General features: G+C 37.2%; 1 protein-coding gene across 3 annotated transcripts in view; it reads right to left on the bottom strand.

Moving 5' to 3' along the window:
- The window catches only part of PPP1R21 (protein phosphatase 1 regulatory subunit 21), a 66,431-nt gene that overhangs the window by 13,059 nt on the left and 36,950 nt on the right, over positions 1–16,422 (bottom strand). For all 3 annotated transcript variants that reach the window (XM_030310564.2, XM_030310565.1, XM_030310566.1), the window contains 4 exons: positions 13,598–13,725; positions 10,879–11,031; positions 6,661–6,753; positions 3,002–3,244 (listed from right to left, as the gene is read on the bottom strand). In XM_030310564.2, coding sequence (XP_030166424.1) covers positions 3,002–3,244; positions 6,661–6,753; positions 10,879–11,031; positions 13,598–13,725 — 617 coding nt within the window. The remainder of the gene's footprint in view (positions 1–3,001; positions 3,245–6,660; positions 6,754–10,878; positions 11,032–13,597; positions 13,726–16,422) is intronic.

The raw sequence follows: 16,422 nt of genomic DNA, 5'->3' as shown, positions 1-16,422 counted from the left end.
ACCATCAGAGACAACACCCACAACTAGGGTGCATGGAAAATGTGACACCTCAAGTGTACCTAAAATCATGGGCAGAATTGTGAATTCAAGAAAGTCAAGGAGAAGGAAAGAGGAGTTGAAAGGCAAAAGTATGTGAGTATTGAGATGATGGGGTAATGGATACACAGATATCAAAAGAAATAGCTTGAACAAAGAGAGGGAAGCAAAAATGCCAAGAACATTATCAGGGAAGAGCTCAATTTGGCTTTGTATGAGGAAATGTAGAAGACAGGGCTAGACAGGTAGTCTGGAAAAGGTATCCACACACCTTGAACAAATGAGTGGATTCTATTCTATAGATAACAGAGCTACCAGAAGTCTAAAGCGAGAGAGTGCATTATCAGTAATATACTCTAGGAAAATTATTCTGATAACACCTTATAAGGTGGGTGGGAGGAAAGAGACCCTTGCGAGATGCAGACAGAAATCTGCGAACAAAAGAAATCAAGGCCATGTACAGAGATGCTAACTGGACAGACTACTTAAAATAACACTGACTTCCAATCTCAAGCACAAATAAAGTCATCATCACTCATGCCCCAAGAGTGCTCAGTACTAAACATTTTCCACATCCCTGGGAAGTCCTTCTCACTTACATATGGAAGAATCAAATAAAAACACAGTCCTCAATTTTCAGCAACTGACATTAATGACTCAAATACACCAGTGTTGCCAACTCCCAGCACTTCAGAAAGGCAAGCAGTAAACAGATGAATTGATGTCAGCTGATCTATTTTCTGACACCAATCAGATCACAAGGCCATGGTCCCAGATACCTTGGGTTCCATCCTAGTTCCATCACTTACCAAGTGTATGACTTCAGCTGAGTTTTTTCACCTCACTGCCCCCCAGTCTCATTTACAAAACAGAGACATGATAGTATGTACAATCTCATAGGATCTGTATGAGGACTGACTGAGGTAACATACTAAAAGTCCTCAGCACTGTGGCCGGCCCATGATCACTACAATCACTACCGTTGTATCAGCACTCTTCCCGGTCTAGTCTGGTCCAACAGTTACTCCCTCCGCCACCAACTCTACTGCTTAGTGCAAGCGTGAGACGAGCAAAGGAACAGGTATAGGAAAGGAGAAAGAGACAGGAGAGAAACAAGAAATCAGACCAAAAGGGAGAACCGTGTGACCGGATCAATGAGACAGACTCTGAAGGGAAATCCAAAGATGAGTGGGGGGGGAGGTGCTTTCCCAGGTGGTCCCTGAACAGATGTCAACATTCAGCTATGTGTGTTGAATGTACCCTCTAGGCAGTCAGCTTCTCCTAGCCAGAGGCAATGTGCAGGACTCATGTCTGGGATTCAGACCTGTGATCAGAGGGTCACTCTACAGGATCATCCTGTGAGCATGGTGTCCACGCAAGTCACAACTCTGAGAAGTGTGGTTTTATGTGTTTTTGCTTTTCTAAAAATTTTAATCCTTTTTTGCTCCCCATATTTTACTATGAAAATTTTCAAACACACAGGAAGTTGGGGATAAAAAGTTTAAGAAATGTCTGTATATCCACCATCTACATTTAATAATTAACATTTTGCTACATTTGTTTTATTTATCTGTGTGTGTGTGTGTGTGTATACAGATATATACATGTATATATATGTATACATATATACACATATGTATTTTTTTTCTGAACAATCTGAAAGTAAATTGCATATACTGGGATACCTAAGTACTTTGGTGTTTATCTCCAAAAATTAAGATATTCTCCTAAATAATCATAATACCAGTATCACATCTAGGAAAAATAATAATAAACTGAGTTTCTGACACTGTTAAAATGAAATGGAGCCTATATACATCTTGAAAATAAAAGCTGGTTTGTATGCTTTACTATCAGGGATGCCCTGAATCAGATGTGAGGTAAATCTAAGAAGGACCATGCCTTGCTCATCCATTGCATCAGTGAGCTACAGGAAGGGTAAAATCAAGTGCTTAGGACAGGTCTCACGAAAGCACCATGGCTCACCTCAAGATCTTCAAGAAAGGCTTGTAAAAATGTACCTAATAAGCCATATTTCTAATTATAAGGGTTTTTTCCCCCTCTGATTTCTCCTTTCCTAGATTTTCTAACTTTTTCTTACAGTGGGCAGAATATTATAATTAGAAAATTTTTCTTGACATAACTTTGAAGTTACCTGAAGTAATTAATAGCTCCAATATAGACAGATGTTTCTTCACCTTCTGAATCACTGCAGTTAAATATAAGGCAAGAAATATAAGGTTGTAAGATAACTTGGCAGTATACTGCCTCATGGAATATAACTAACCTGATGAGCTTCTGTATTACATATATGTTGTAAAGCTTTATACTGTCTAAGAACCATAAATTGGTTTAAAATGGTATTTGTAGGGTGCCTGGGTGGCTCAGTCAGTTAAGCGTCTGACTTCGCTTAGGTCACGATTTCACAGTTTGTGAGTTTGAGCCCTGCACAGGGCTCTGCACTGATAGCTCAGAGCCTGGAGCCTGTTTCGCATTCTGTGTCTCCCTCTCTGTCTCTGTCTCTGTCTCTGTCTCTGTCTCTCTCTCTCTCTCTCTCTCTAGTAAATAAATAAACATTTTAAAAAAATTTTTAATGGTATTTGGGGTCATTTCTATGGAAAGTTAGACATTCAAGCCCTTGGTCAGAAACATAACCTATAGAAAAACAGAATCACCTTAAATTTGACTTACTTATCTTTTCCAGGAATACAGCCTTTACCATGGGGAAGTGTCATGGAAAATCAAAGGAAATTTAATGAAATAGCTTTTTCAAGGAGCCATCCTGACTACCCCTTGCTTTTTCTAGAACACATGGATAATACGTGTTTTACACTGACATGTAATTTAGATGGTTAACAGCAAACACTAGGTTAAGGCCTTACCAATTATCGTTAAAGAAGAAGAAGGAGGGGGAGGGGGAGGGGGAGGGGGGAGGAGGAGTGGAGGAGGAGGAGTAGACACTTACCAGACTGGTGCTGTGAATAGGCTCCAACACAGCCTTGGTTGAGGCTTCTTCCTGGCCCCCTGCATTCACCCCAGTGGGATTTTCCTGGGCTGGCCCAACCCCCTGCCCGATGCTTGTACTCTTCAGCTTATCTGCAATTCGCTGGTTTTCTTTCTCCAGCTTGATTTTGGCTAACTGTGCTTCCAACATCCAATGCTCTTTTTCCTGCTCCAGTTTAGAAATCTTTTCCAGACTCTGCTGAACCTTGAAAAGCAATAGAGTTCTGCACCTTAGAGGATGATGCAGACAAAACTTAGTGGCTAAAGACAGGCTTCACAGCACATCAACCCAAACTGCCTCCCAGAAATAAAATTTAAAAAGCCTGAACGTTACACAGAGAAAAGGAAATATTGTTAAACAAGATTCACAAAGCACAACCAGAAACTGAAAAATTGGATGACAGTAAAATTAAAAATCTTTACTCATTGAAAGATATCATCAGGGCACCTGGATGGCTCAGTTGGTTGGGTGGCCAACTACAGATCAGGTCATGATCTTGTGGTCTGTGAGTTCGAGCCCCGCGTCGGGCTCTGTCCTGAGCGCTCAGAGCTTGGAGTCTGCTTCTAGTTCTGTCTCCCTCTCTCTCTCTGCCCCTCCCCTGCTTGCTCTCAGTCTCTCTCTCTCTCTCAAAAATAATAAACAATAAAAAAAATTTAAAAAAAAGAAAGATATCATTAAGAGAGTGAAAAGGAAAGTCACAAAATGGAAGACATCCGCAAAGCATGTATCCAACAGAAGACTAAACATGTAGAATATATAAAGAACTTCTACAAATTAGTAAGAAAAAGACAACCCAATAGAAAAATAGGGGGGGAAAAAGACTTGAATAGGAACTGAACAAGACTAAAAACATAAAAAAGAAGGTATTCAATGTCACTATTATCAAAGCAAAGCAATTTGAAACCACCCAAATGACTAAAATTAAAGGACAGAAAATACAGGGGCACCTGGGTGGCTCAATCGGTTAAGTGTCCGACTTCGGCTCAGGTCAATCCCGTGGTTCACAAGTTCAAGCACTGTTGTCAGACTCTGTGCTGACAGCTCAGAGCCTGGAGCCTGCTTCGGATTCTGTGTCTCCCTCTCTCTCTGCCCCTTCCCTGCTCATACTCTGTCTCTCTCTCTTTCAAAAATAAATAAAACATTTAAAAATTTTTTTTAAAAAGAAGAAAACACAAAGGTGGGCATGTTTGTGGAGCAACTGGAACTACCAGATAGTGCTAGCAGGACTGGAATTTGGGACAAACACTTTGAAAAACTGTTTGGCTGGATCTTTAAAGCTGAAGACATCATATCCTATATGACCCAACAATTCTATTTCTATGTATGTAACCCGATGCACATTTACTAGAAGACATATGTAAGGATGTTCACAATAGCACTATGATAGCCAAACACCTGGAACTACCCAAATATTCATAGGCAATAAAAAAGAATAATGCATATTCACCCAGTAGAATACTAAACAACAATGAAAATGGACAGATTACAATTACACATAACACGATGAATATTACAAATATAATGTTGAATGAGAGAAGGCAGACCTGAAAGAATATATATTATATAATCTCAATGAATGAAAAGTTTCGTTTACTGAACTTTTCACTAATCTATTGTGTTAGAACACAAGATGATGGTTTTCTTTGGGGGCAAGGAGGAAGGCGAGAAAGGGGCATGAGGAAGGCTGCTGAACTCCTAGTATTTTTTTTCTTAAAGGAATACTTTACATACAGAAGTGTTCTTTTTAAAAATTTTTACTGAGATGCTAGTTACATCAGTATGTTTGCTTGTGAAAATTCACTGGGATACACAGTTGGCCCTTGAACAACATGGGTTTGAACTACACGGATCCACTTATATGTGGATTTTTTTTCAATAAATACGTACAATATTGTAAAAGTATTTTCTCTTCCTTATGATTTTAATAACATCTTTTCTCTAGCTTACTTTATTGTAAGAATACAGTATATGATACATAAAATACACAAAATACGTGTACATCGGATATTTATGTTATCAGTAAGGCTTCCAGTCAACAATAGGTAATTAGCAATTAAATTTTGGGGGAGTCAAAAGTTTACACGAATTTTCAACTGTGCAAGGGGATCAATGCCCCAGCCTCCTTGCTGTTCAAGGATTAACTATACATTAATAATTTGTATATTTTTTTTAAATTATGTTATACTCCATTCAACAAGAAGTCTAAATATATTAATTCTCAGGGCAAATGAAAGCTTGAGAATTACATGAAAATAAAAACAATCTTACAGTGAATTCCAAATGCTTTACCGGCTATCATGGTTGAGCAATTACCATGCAGCAGACACTGTTCATGGTACTTTCCTGCCAGGATCCCATTGAAGCCTCAGTCCTTCAATTCTCATTTCCCAAAGAGGAGAACTAAAGCTCCCAGCAGCTGAACCACCTGCTAAGCTAGCAAATGGCAGAGCCAGGATTTGGATCCCATGTGTCTGGCTGTCTGGCTCACAAGTCTAATTCTTTTCACTATATCACACTGCCTCCCATTGGCTCAGTTAATGCTTACAAGGCCCTGGAAGGCAGATCTTAGACTCACTCTTTTCAGAGAGACAGGAAGTCACACCCAGAGTGCTTATCAGACTAGCCTACAGCTGGTCAATGGGGGAGTGGGGGGGGCAGTGCTGCACTAGCTCTGAAACCAGACAGTTCTCCCACTTACTAGCTACCTTGGGTAAAAGCTGCTTAATTTCTTTAAGCCTTACTTTCCTTACATAAAGTAAAAAGAAAATTGAAATTGAAAATCAACTTTTAAAGTATTCAACATTTTATTTTTGTCCCAAGAATTTTGTTTTTTAGGAATGACTCTCTGGATTAAATGTTTACTTCCAACATCCTAGCTCATTTAATGTCAAAAAGACAAAAGGACAGCAGACAAAAGGATGTGTCAGGTGAATCTATTTGCACTCTCTTTAAAATAAGTATTTCCAAAACTTAACGCAAGCCTGCTGTTGAAGTACGTCTCTGACAAAAGCTAAACCAGTGTCAGTGTGTACCAACTTCCCTCCCACCTCCACCTAGCCCCCAAATTCAATTGACCAACTAACTGAATATTGGAAATTTTTTGTTCCTGATCATTTAAGAAATAAATAACTCATGGAGTCTCAAGCTCCTCCCCCTTTTTTGCCTTATTAGTTCAGACTTTTAAATCTAGTGCCTAGAGAAAGAAAGAATCACCATGGCCAAAGTGTGTTGATATTACCTGAGTGGCAATTATAACACCAACTGAATCAAGATGACTTATTTAGAGTATCAACAGGGGCGCCTGGGTGGCTCAGTGCTGACAGCTCAGAGCCTGAAGTCTGCTTCGGATTTTGTGTCTCCCTCTCTCTCCGCCCCTCCCCTGCTCCTGCTCTGTCTCTCTCTGTCTCAAAAATAAATAAAAACATTAAAAAAAATAAAATAAAAACAGAGTATCAACAAATGTTCTTCAATGAATTATGCTTATGGTGCGTTTTAGCACATGTTAAACAATTAATTTTACATGTTCACTTATAAAGTCTTTTATATTGTTCTGTGTTAAAAGCCTTCTCCAGGGGATTTAACATTTATGCTCCTTTAACAAGTAGCATGAGGCACCATACCTGTTGTGCAAGGCCTTCTCGACTTTCAGTAGAGCTGAGAAGGACCCGGCGGTTTGCCAGAGCTTCTTCGTAAGGCACAGACTCCAAGAGGGGCTATGGAAAAGGCAGCAGAAGAATTAAAGGAAAAGATCATATCATTCCTGAATCCTATGTACACAGAAAGAATGTTAAATGGGGTTCAACAATAAATTCAGACATATGCCAACATTCACTATTTCCTTTTAATGATGTCACAGGGACCTTTTTTAAAGAAAAATAATGAAGAGGGACTTGTCATTCCAGTTATAATCTACACTAACTAAAAGCATATGGACCTATACCAAATACCATATGATTTCACTTCTATGTGAAATCTACAAATTAAAGAAAAAAAAAAAAACAGAAACAGACTCAGATACAGAGATCAATCAGGTGGATGCCAGATTGGGGAGGGGTGGGGGGTGAGAGCATGGGCAAAACAGAGAAAGGGGATTAAAAGATGCAAACTTCCAGTTATAAAATAAATAAGATACAGGACAGGATGCACAGCATAGGGATATAAATAGTAAGTAACAACTTTGTATGGTGACACATGGTAGCTACACTTGTCTTGGTGATCACTCTGTAATGTACATAAGTGTTGAATCACTATGTTGTATACCTATAACTAATATAATATTGTATGTCAATGACATCTCAATTTTTTTTTTTTAAAGCAGATTGTCAGAGAGGCAGAAATAAAGATCACTAAGGGGCATTGTCTTGACTGTGCTTTTAAGGGTGTAAACATATGTCAAAACCTATCAAATTGTATGCTTGAAATATATGCAGTTTTTTTATGTCAATTAAACCCCCCAATAAAACTTTCCGAAACAAACACATGAATAAACAGATAAAGGAAGAGGACAGAATATCTAGAAACAGACAAAAGCATACACAAAAACATATTATGTGATAAATGCTGGGTTGTTTTTTTTTTTTAAGTCAATAGAGAAAGGACAGACTGGATAAAAGCCACAAGGATAACCAGGTAATAATCTAGAAAAATAACTATTTAGATCCCTTTTTCATACCTCTATCAGAATGACTCCAAGATGGATTAAAGAATTCAATCTAAAAATTTAGACCATGAAAGTAATGGAAGAAAATGTAGGTGATCATTTCTGTAATCTTGAAAAGTACCCCTGGCCAAGAATCACCACCATAAAGAAAAAGATTGGTTTAAAGACATAAAAATTAAAACTTCTATTTTGAAAAAATACGACAGCAAACTGGAGAAAAAATACTTCTAACACAGGCACAGGATTAAAGTTCTTACTATATAGGGAGCTCTTTCAACCCTAATTAGGAACATTTATCTAAAAATAGATCAACGATGAACAGAGAATTGACAGAATAAATACAAACAATAACTTTATGAAAAGACATACCACTTCAATAAGCAAAGGAATGCAAATTAAAATAATAAGAAGCTTCTTGTCTAATTAATATTAAATTTATGGGTTAAATTTATACTTCTGCTGGTAAACTATAAATAGACAATCTTCCTGAAGTGTAGTCTGGAAAAATGTGTCAAAATTTGAAAGATTCACAGACTTTGTTTGAACCAGCAATTCCATTTTGGGAAATTAATCTTAAAGACATAATCAAAATAATTACACAAAGAGAGATTGGTAGCCTTATACAATGCTAGAAACATAAAACGGTGCAGCTACTCTTAAGGACAATTTGCAACACATATTAAAATGTAAAATGTGCAAGCCACATGATTCAGAACATTCCACTACTCAATATTCCACACATGTGCCCAAGGAGGCATTTACAAAGCTATCACTTAAAGTATTATTGTAACAGTAAAAAACTGGAATGAACCTAAATGCCCACCAATAAGGAATATGTAAATGAGCCACAAAACATACATATTGTAAGATTCTATGCTGTATTTAAAAGGAATATAGTAGCCACCATATGTAATGATACAGATAGGTCTCTAAAACATTTTATTTGTTTTTAATTTTTCTTTGTTTCTTCATTTTTTTTAAGTATAGTTGATGCAGGCACCTGGGTGGCTCAGTCGGTTAAGCATCCAACTTCGGCTCAGGTCATGATCTCACAGTTTGTGAGTTCGAGCCCTGCATTGGGCTCTGTGCTGACAGCTCAGAGCCTGGAGCCTGCTTCTGATTCTGGGTCTCCCTCTCCCTCTGCGCCTCCCCCCACTTGCTCGTGCACGCTCTCTCTCTCTCTCTCAAAAATAAATAAAACATTAAAAAATATTTTTTTAAATACATAGTTGAAGAACAATGTTAGTTTCAGATGTACAATATGGTGATTCGACAATTCTATACACCTAACAAAACATTTTTCTAATTAATTAATTTTTTTAAATAATCTGTATACACAATGTGGGGCTCAAACTCATGACCCTGAGATCAAGAGTCTCCCACGCTTCAAACTGAGCCAGTCAGGCACATCTAAGACACTTTAAATGAAAAAAATCAAGGCACCTGGGTGGCTCAGTTGGTTAAGTGTCCAACTCTTGCTTTCAACTCAGGTCATGGATCTCACAGTTCAGTTTGTGAGAGTGAGCCCCACAATGGGCTCTGCTCTAACAGCACACAGCCTGCTTGGGATTCTCTCTCTCCCTCTCTCTCTCTGTCCCTCCCCCACTCACACTCTTTCTCAAAATAAATAAAACATTTAAAATAAATAAATAAAACTTAAAAAGTCAAAAAAAAAGAAAAAATCAAGTTGCACAATGAAACAAGCATTTCAGTTGAAAAAAGAAAGAAAATTCTATACATTGTATATTGTCCATAAGTTTATACAGATGCATAAATGCTCCAAGATTCTGGAAGGTTATACACCAAACTGATAGCTATAGTGACCTCTGGCGAGAGAGTGGAATTAGGGACTATACATGTAATGCTCTAATGTAATATAAGAATATGTTTAGGCATTATTTGTACCTAAAAGTAAAAAAAAATAAGGAGGAAAAAGGTAAAAAATGCACAAAGTTAGAGTTGCATGTGCAAGAATATCTACTGTTTCTCCGCATATAACAGTGAAAAATAGGAAACAACCTAAATATCCATGAGCAATGGATTAGTTAATTAAATTATCACACACAGAATGAAATACTATAGATTTAATACTATAGAGGTATTAAAATGATAACAATTTATATTTATAGAAAGTATTATTTGATGTACTAAAAATCACAATTTTTATATCCACAAAAACAATATTCTAAAACAGTGTATGTCAATGGACTAGCAGCCATCAAAAAGAATGAAATCTTGCCATTCCAACAATGCAGATTGAGCAAGAATGTATTCTGCTAAGCAAAATAAGCCAGTGAGAGAAAGACAAATACCTTATGATTTCACTCATATGTGAAATTTAAGAAACAAAACAGATGAACATAGGAGAAGGGGGAAAAAAGAGAGAGAGAGGGAGGCAAACTATAAGACACTCTTCAACTACGGAGAACTGAGAAGTGATGAGGAGAGGTAGGCAGGGGATGGGCTAATTGGGTGATGGGCATTAAGGAGGGCACTTGTGATGAGCACTGGGTGTTAAATTTAAGTGATGAATCACTAAATTCTACACCCGAAACCAATTTTACCATATATCCTAACTAGAATTTAAATAAAAAATTGAAATAAAAAAGTAAAATGAAATAGAAGGGTATGTATCCAGATACACTTTGCTTTTTATAGCACATACATGTATGTGTTTCCTTGTGTGCGTGTGTACACACATGCACTAAAGTTTTTTGGATACAGATATACTCCAACAAAATTAAGGGTAGCTACCTCTGGGGGGTGGGAATTGGTGTGTAATTTTCTTCTTCTTTATGCACTGTTACACCTTCTGATTTCTGCTTGCAATGACCTTGTATTCTTATACTCAGGAAAAAATTATAAATGTATTTCAATTTTTTTCTATTTCTACAAATTTGAGATTTCTGAAGTTTGATATTTATTGGCTGCCTGGCTGCCTCATTCTAGACACTTGGGGACATGAGTTCAACATGGCCTATGCATAGATCACACATTAACTGAGGTTTGGGTCTCTGTCACCTTCTCCTCCCCAAAGACCTCCCCCAATACTCACCAACCACCTGTGCCCCCCAACTGTGTAAAATCTAAACAAAACGAAATGTGGAAAAACTCTTGCCCTTCTCTGGAATGATTCCTGATTTTTCCTCTGAGGTTAATTTAACAGGAGCTCACAAACCTTTCTCAGAGCCTTCATATAGGCGGCAGCTTTTTTCTTGTATTGCAGCATGCACTCAGCTGAAAGAGGACTAATGAAGCCACTCGCTGCCTTAGGCCCGTAGCTCAGAGAAGCAATGAAGTAGTCCACATTGTTGCTGAAGAAAGATGCAATCTAAATCAAGTGTGACAAGAAAATAGATTTTGTTTTCCAATCATGTATCTAAAATATAGACCTAATAGTTTTCGAAGCAAAGTTAAAGGTGCCGGAATGGAAATGAAATTTCAACACCTGCCAAAAGCCCACATTTATTTACTTGGGAAGAATTCCTAGGGCAATGATTTGTAATAGAAAGACAATACCAGTATAAAGACTGAGACCAGACTTCTGACATGTCTTAACCTAGACAATTTCTATTCTTTCTGAAAACCAAGACTGATTCGGGTTTATTCTGGGGATGATGTTCATGGGCCATTTACCTCATTAATTTCTGCCACTAGTCTCAAAATATGCATGTTTGGATTTATATATTCCATTTGTATTTTAACTTTGAATGTTTCCAATTCCAACATGAGACAGGACACAGCATCTTGAATATGATAACTCTACTTAAATTTAATTCTGTAAATCTCAATTTATGATCTACAAATATAATAAAGACTGTGTAAGTAGGCACAGAGACCCATGACTGAGCCATGACTTTGCATTTATAGTGTTGTATGAAATGGTGATATAAATAAAAATGTCTGAGAAGGTTATTAGCCAAAAAAATTAAAGTGCTGGATACATTAAAGAATATCCTATTTTGATAAATAAGAAGTGACTTATGGAACAAAGTATCCTACACCTTGGCAAAAATTGGCCAGAAAGTAAGCAAGCAATCACTAATGGTCTGAAAGATTTTATTTTTCATTAGTATTTTACTATGTCAAAGGAAATTCTACACTAGGTAGTATTCAAGAAAATAAAGGATTCTAAAAGTCTTGAGCTTTATATTCCTTGTAAATGACATGGATAATCATATACCCAGGATTTGCATTTTAGGTCATAGCAATATATGGTGAGGTTTACATTCTTTCCTCTTTCTAGTATTTGTACATTTTCTAAATGTTCTTCAATATGCATATGTTACATTTTCCTACTGGGCTTTTAAAAATTATATACCATAAAATTTAGTTTAATCAAATCACATTAGCTAGATATTAAGCTGCCACCAACTAACATTAGTTCAGATACTTACTTCAGTTAAAAACCATTTTTAGGGGTGCCTGGGTGGCTCAGTTGGTTAAGCGTCTGACTCTTGATTTTGGCTCAGGTCATGATCTCGTGGTTTTTTAGTTCATGCCCTGCGTCGGGCTCTACACTGACAGTGCGGGGCCTGCTTGGGATCCTCTATCGCTCTCTCTCCCTCCCCCTCTGTCTCTCTCTTTCCCTCTCTCTCTCTCAGAATAAATAAACTTTAAAAAAAAACTTATAAAAATTGCACAATTTTTCACCATCAGATACCTTCCCTTGAGACATTTTAAGGTTTCAGGTAAAGCAAATCTAAAATTAGCTTATATAAAGGTATTTAATATTTCAGAATTTTCATAAAAGTTAGAAACTGCAGAAACGCCTCTAAAGTGCTAACATTCTCTTCTTCCAGAATTTTTCTTAATTAAATCAAGGTCAGAATTATCTTCAGAAAGCTTCAGCATGCCTGTAGATGCAAGCGATCAAGAGGGTACAGCTGGGATGGTCTTCTGGCTGAGGAACCCTGGAGGCACAGATCTGTGCGCTGACAGAACCCAAAGATAACACCCTCTAATTATGGCCCCAAGCACTGCAAAGTGTCACAAAGACCAGTCTGAGTTGGGGAAAGATGAGAAAGAGGACACTGAATATGTAATATGATCGGTGATCACTTCTGGTTAACTTAATTACCTGAAAAAAATGTGTTCCTGTTATGGGCAACCTGTCAGAAAAATAATGGTATATAAACACAGGTAGAAATTAACATTTCCTTGAGAAATTAGGTTGCATCCACAGAAATAAATGGGCTAAGATAGTTCTGAATACAGTCCTTTTGGTTACACATATATGGGTAGTTCCCAGAGAAATATGAATCAGTAAAGGTGCTGATGACAGCCACATGAACACATACTGACAATGTCACAGCTGCTGAAGCCAGAATATCCAAGACAGAATTTTTAGAGAAAATGCATTTTGGCCAGTTTATCATAATAATTAAGTGCTTAATGACCCAAATAATTATTATCTAATATTAATGGTTCAATGAAAAGACATATGTTCAAAGTCACCTTAAAAGTTCTTGTTAAGAAACAAAACCACAGAGGTAGCATTAGGACAAGTGTTATCAAAAAACAAAAAACCAGGAAGGAAAAAAACCAAAATATTAATGAAGGTTTTATTGGTTCGTTTTTCTTTTTATGTAATTTCCCAATTTCTATACAGCAGACATTTGATATATACAAAGATGTATACTGATCATCAAATATCTCACTAAAAAATAAACTGTGAGTGATCTACTTACTCATCACGAATGCTAAACAGTCACTCTCCTATTGCTTTAAATATTGGGCAGTGAGAAGGAAAAGGGAGACAACTTTATTTTACAAAAAAGTCTGATATTCCAAACTTCTTTTACAGATTAATTTTCCTATGTCATTTAAGGAAGGAAAAAAAAAGGACCTTACTTAAGAATTAAATTTAATGTCAATATAAACCAGAGAAAACTTACCTTTCCTGCTCCATTTGTTAATGCTACTACTGAGGACAGGATACAGTCATTAGTTGTAATGAGCTTCTGTGTTGCTGTTGGAAGTTCATGCTCTATTGTAGCTTTCTGATTGTAATGTTTAGAGATATCTATAAAAGCAATCAAATGAAAACTATTACCATCCATACACAAGTTGCATACAGATAACCAGCCGTTCACTCTCATATCTGCTTTTAGAGACTTACACAGTAAATATGACCAAAAAATGGTCCCAAATATATCAGGATTATCCTGAGTATCAACTAGGTCACAAATCCATGTGGAGAGAATAGAGCCAAGTGAGGGTCTCTTAACACCATCCTGATGTCTCTATTATAGTCACCAGCTTAAGGGTCTGATTCTCCCTCTTTTGAGTGTTTGCTCTTATTCTAGTGTTGAGTAAATGACCCTGACCAGTATTTACCAGTTAAAAACCGCTGTTTTAATAGTCTGGCAGGCACAAATGAGAATTCATCTTGTACTTATATAAGCTAACCATGAGGCTGGAAGAGAATGACCAACACAATCTCCTGCAATCCTTACTGGACCTTAGTCAGTCTGCCAGTACACACCCTAATAAACACTGACAAGGATCTTCACAGCCAAACTGGGACTGAATCCTCCAGTGTATGGCTTCATGTGCTACTGCCTCCAGTCCCAGAATATTACAACAAAGGCCTGTGGTTAGAAAAGCACAGGAGAGACTTAAATATAAAAAGCATGAGGAGAAATTGCAGTAGGTGAAACCGTCCAAATGACTTAAGGTTGGGGTTTTCTGGGTCTCTGAGAAAGAATGATTTTGTCCTGGAAATAAGGGCAAGATAATGGGAGAATCTTTTAAAATTTTTTTTTTTTTTCAACATTTATTTATTTTTGGACAGAGAGAGACAGAGCATGAACGGGGGAGGGGCAGAGAGAGAGGGAGACACAGAATCGGAAACAGGCTCCAGGCTCTGAGCCATCAGCCCAGAGCCTGACGCGGGGCTCGAACTCACGGACCGCGAGATCGTGACCTGGCTGAAGTCGGACGCTTAACCGACTGCGCCACCCAGGCGCCCCATATAATGGGAGAATCTTAAGACAACACTGATTTATAAGGAAGGGTAATTATATTTTTAAATAATAAAGTGTTTACAATTCATTCTCCTCTGAATTTTTTAGAATACTTCAGGTACAACAGCACTAACTATACCTACCAACAAAGCTAAAAATAAATCACAAAATATGAAAATTAATTTTTATAATGGGTGTGTATGCAGAGAACTGCATTTATTCAGAATCAAGAAGTCTAGTTAATCCTAGATTATGGATAATTAAAAAGAAATAAGACTAGAAAGAAATGGTTTTTGAGATTTAACCTGATATGATCATGGTATTTTAACACAAAATCACTGTTTTATGAATAGAATTATTTTTACTAAAATTTTTAAACTGGGGAATTGTTTTAGTTATATATTTAATATACATATATGCACATATATGTAAACTTTCAGTTTACAGAGACTTTTCTGTATATCTTTTAGCCAGTTTTCCCTGTTGTTAACACCTTACATTACAGTTGCCACAGCAAAAGAATCAACTAATTAGTATATTACTATTATATTTACGTTTTCAAAAATAAATGATTATCCTCTATATATTCATAAGATACCCAAGTGAATAAAAATTCGACTGGCGGCACCTAGGTGGCTTAGTCAGTTGGGCATTAACTTCAGCTCAGGTCATGATCTCACAGTTCATAAGTTCGAGCCCCGCACTGGGCTCTGTACTGAGAGCTTGGAACCTGGAGCCTGCTTCGGATTCTGTGTCTCCCTCTCTCTCTGCCCCTCCCCCCACTTGCTCACATGCACGCGCTCGCTCGCTCTCTCTAAAATAAACATTAAAAAAATTTTTTTGATTTGAACACTGAACACTCTTATATACTGAACTTGCTAGCCCCTAACACAGACATTTTCTCTCTACACACCACAGAAAGGTTTGGTCGCAATTTTGCTAGAAGTACACAAAACTATGATACAACTTGGCTGGCAGTAATCTTAGGTGATCAGCAGGTGACTGGGATACTTAATGAAAGTCATATAATACTATGAATACTTACATGGCTTCTACTGGACCTGTGCCACTGCAGTTTGACAACAGTAATTCTCCTAATCAAATTGTGTACTCTTTATCAAGTCGAAATATTTCAATTATTTAGGGTGTTCCTTGACATTAAATTTTAAATCCAAAAAGAACAAAGAAATCATGCAACCTAAGCCCAGAGATTTATTTTTCTCTTATGTTTCCTATGAGTCTACCTGCTTTAGACCTGAGACTAAAAATCAACAATTCTCAGGGAGCCTAGGTAGCTCAATCAGTTAAGCATCCAACTCTTGATTTCAGCTCAGGTCATGATCTCACAGTTCATGAGTTCAAGCCCCACATCAGGCTCTGAGCTAATAGTGCAGAGCCTGCTTGAGATTCTCTCCACCCCCCCTCCCCTTTTGTGCTCACGCTCTCTCTCTCAAAAAAAATAAATAAATAAACTTTAAAAAAATAACAATTCTCCCTCAGAATTCACTTGTTAAAAGATTAATTCACTCCTATTTTAAATCCATTAGGACAGACATTTTAATATATCTCTAGCTCTCTTTTTACAATGACACCTGCCTGCCTTCTAACTTAGATCAAGCAGGAAGGGAAGAGGCTTGAAATGAGAGTTCTCTGAAACATAAAGCTTCTTCTGCTAATGCCAGTTGATATTCACTCTGAGTTTCCATGAGAGATACCCACCAGTCTTACAAGTTAAGTAAAAAGACAGATTTAAA

Source organism: Lynx canadensis, chromosome A3 (genome assembly GCF_007474595.2).
Source record: "Lynx canadensis isolate LIC74 chromosome A3, mLynCan4.pri.v2, whole genome shotgun sequence".
In the NCBI taxonomy this organism is placed as follows: Eukaryota; Metazoa; Chordata; class Mammalia; order Carnivora; family Felidae; genus Lynx; species Lynx canadensis.
This window is presented reverse-complemented; position numbering and strand designations above follow the sequence as displayed.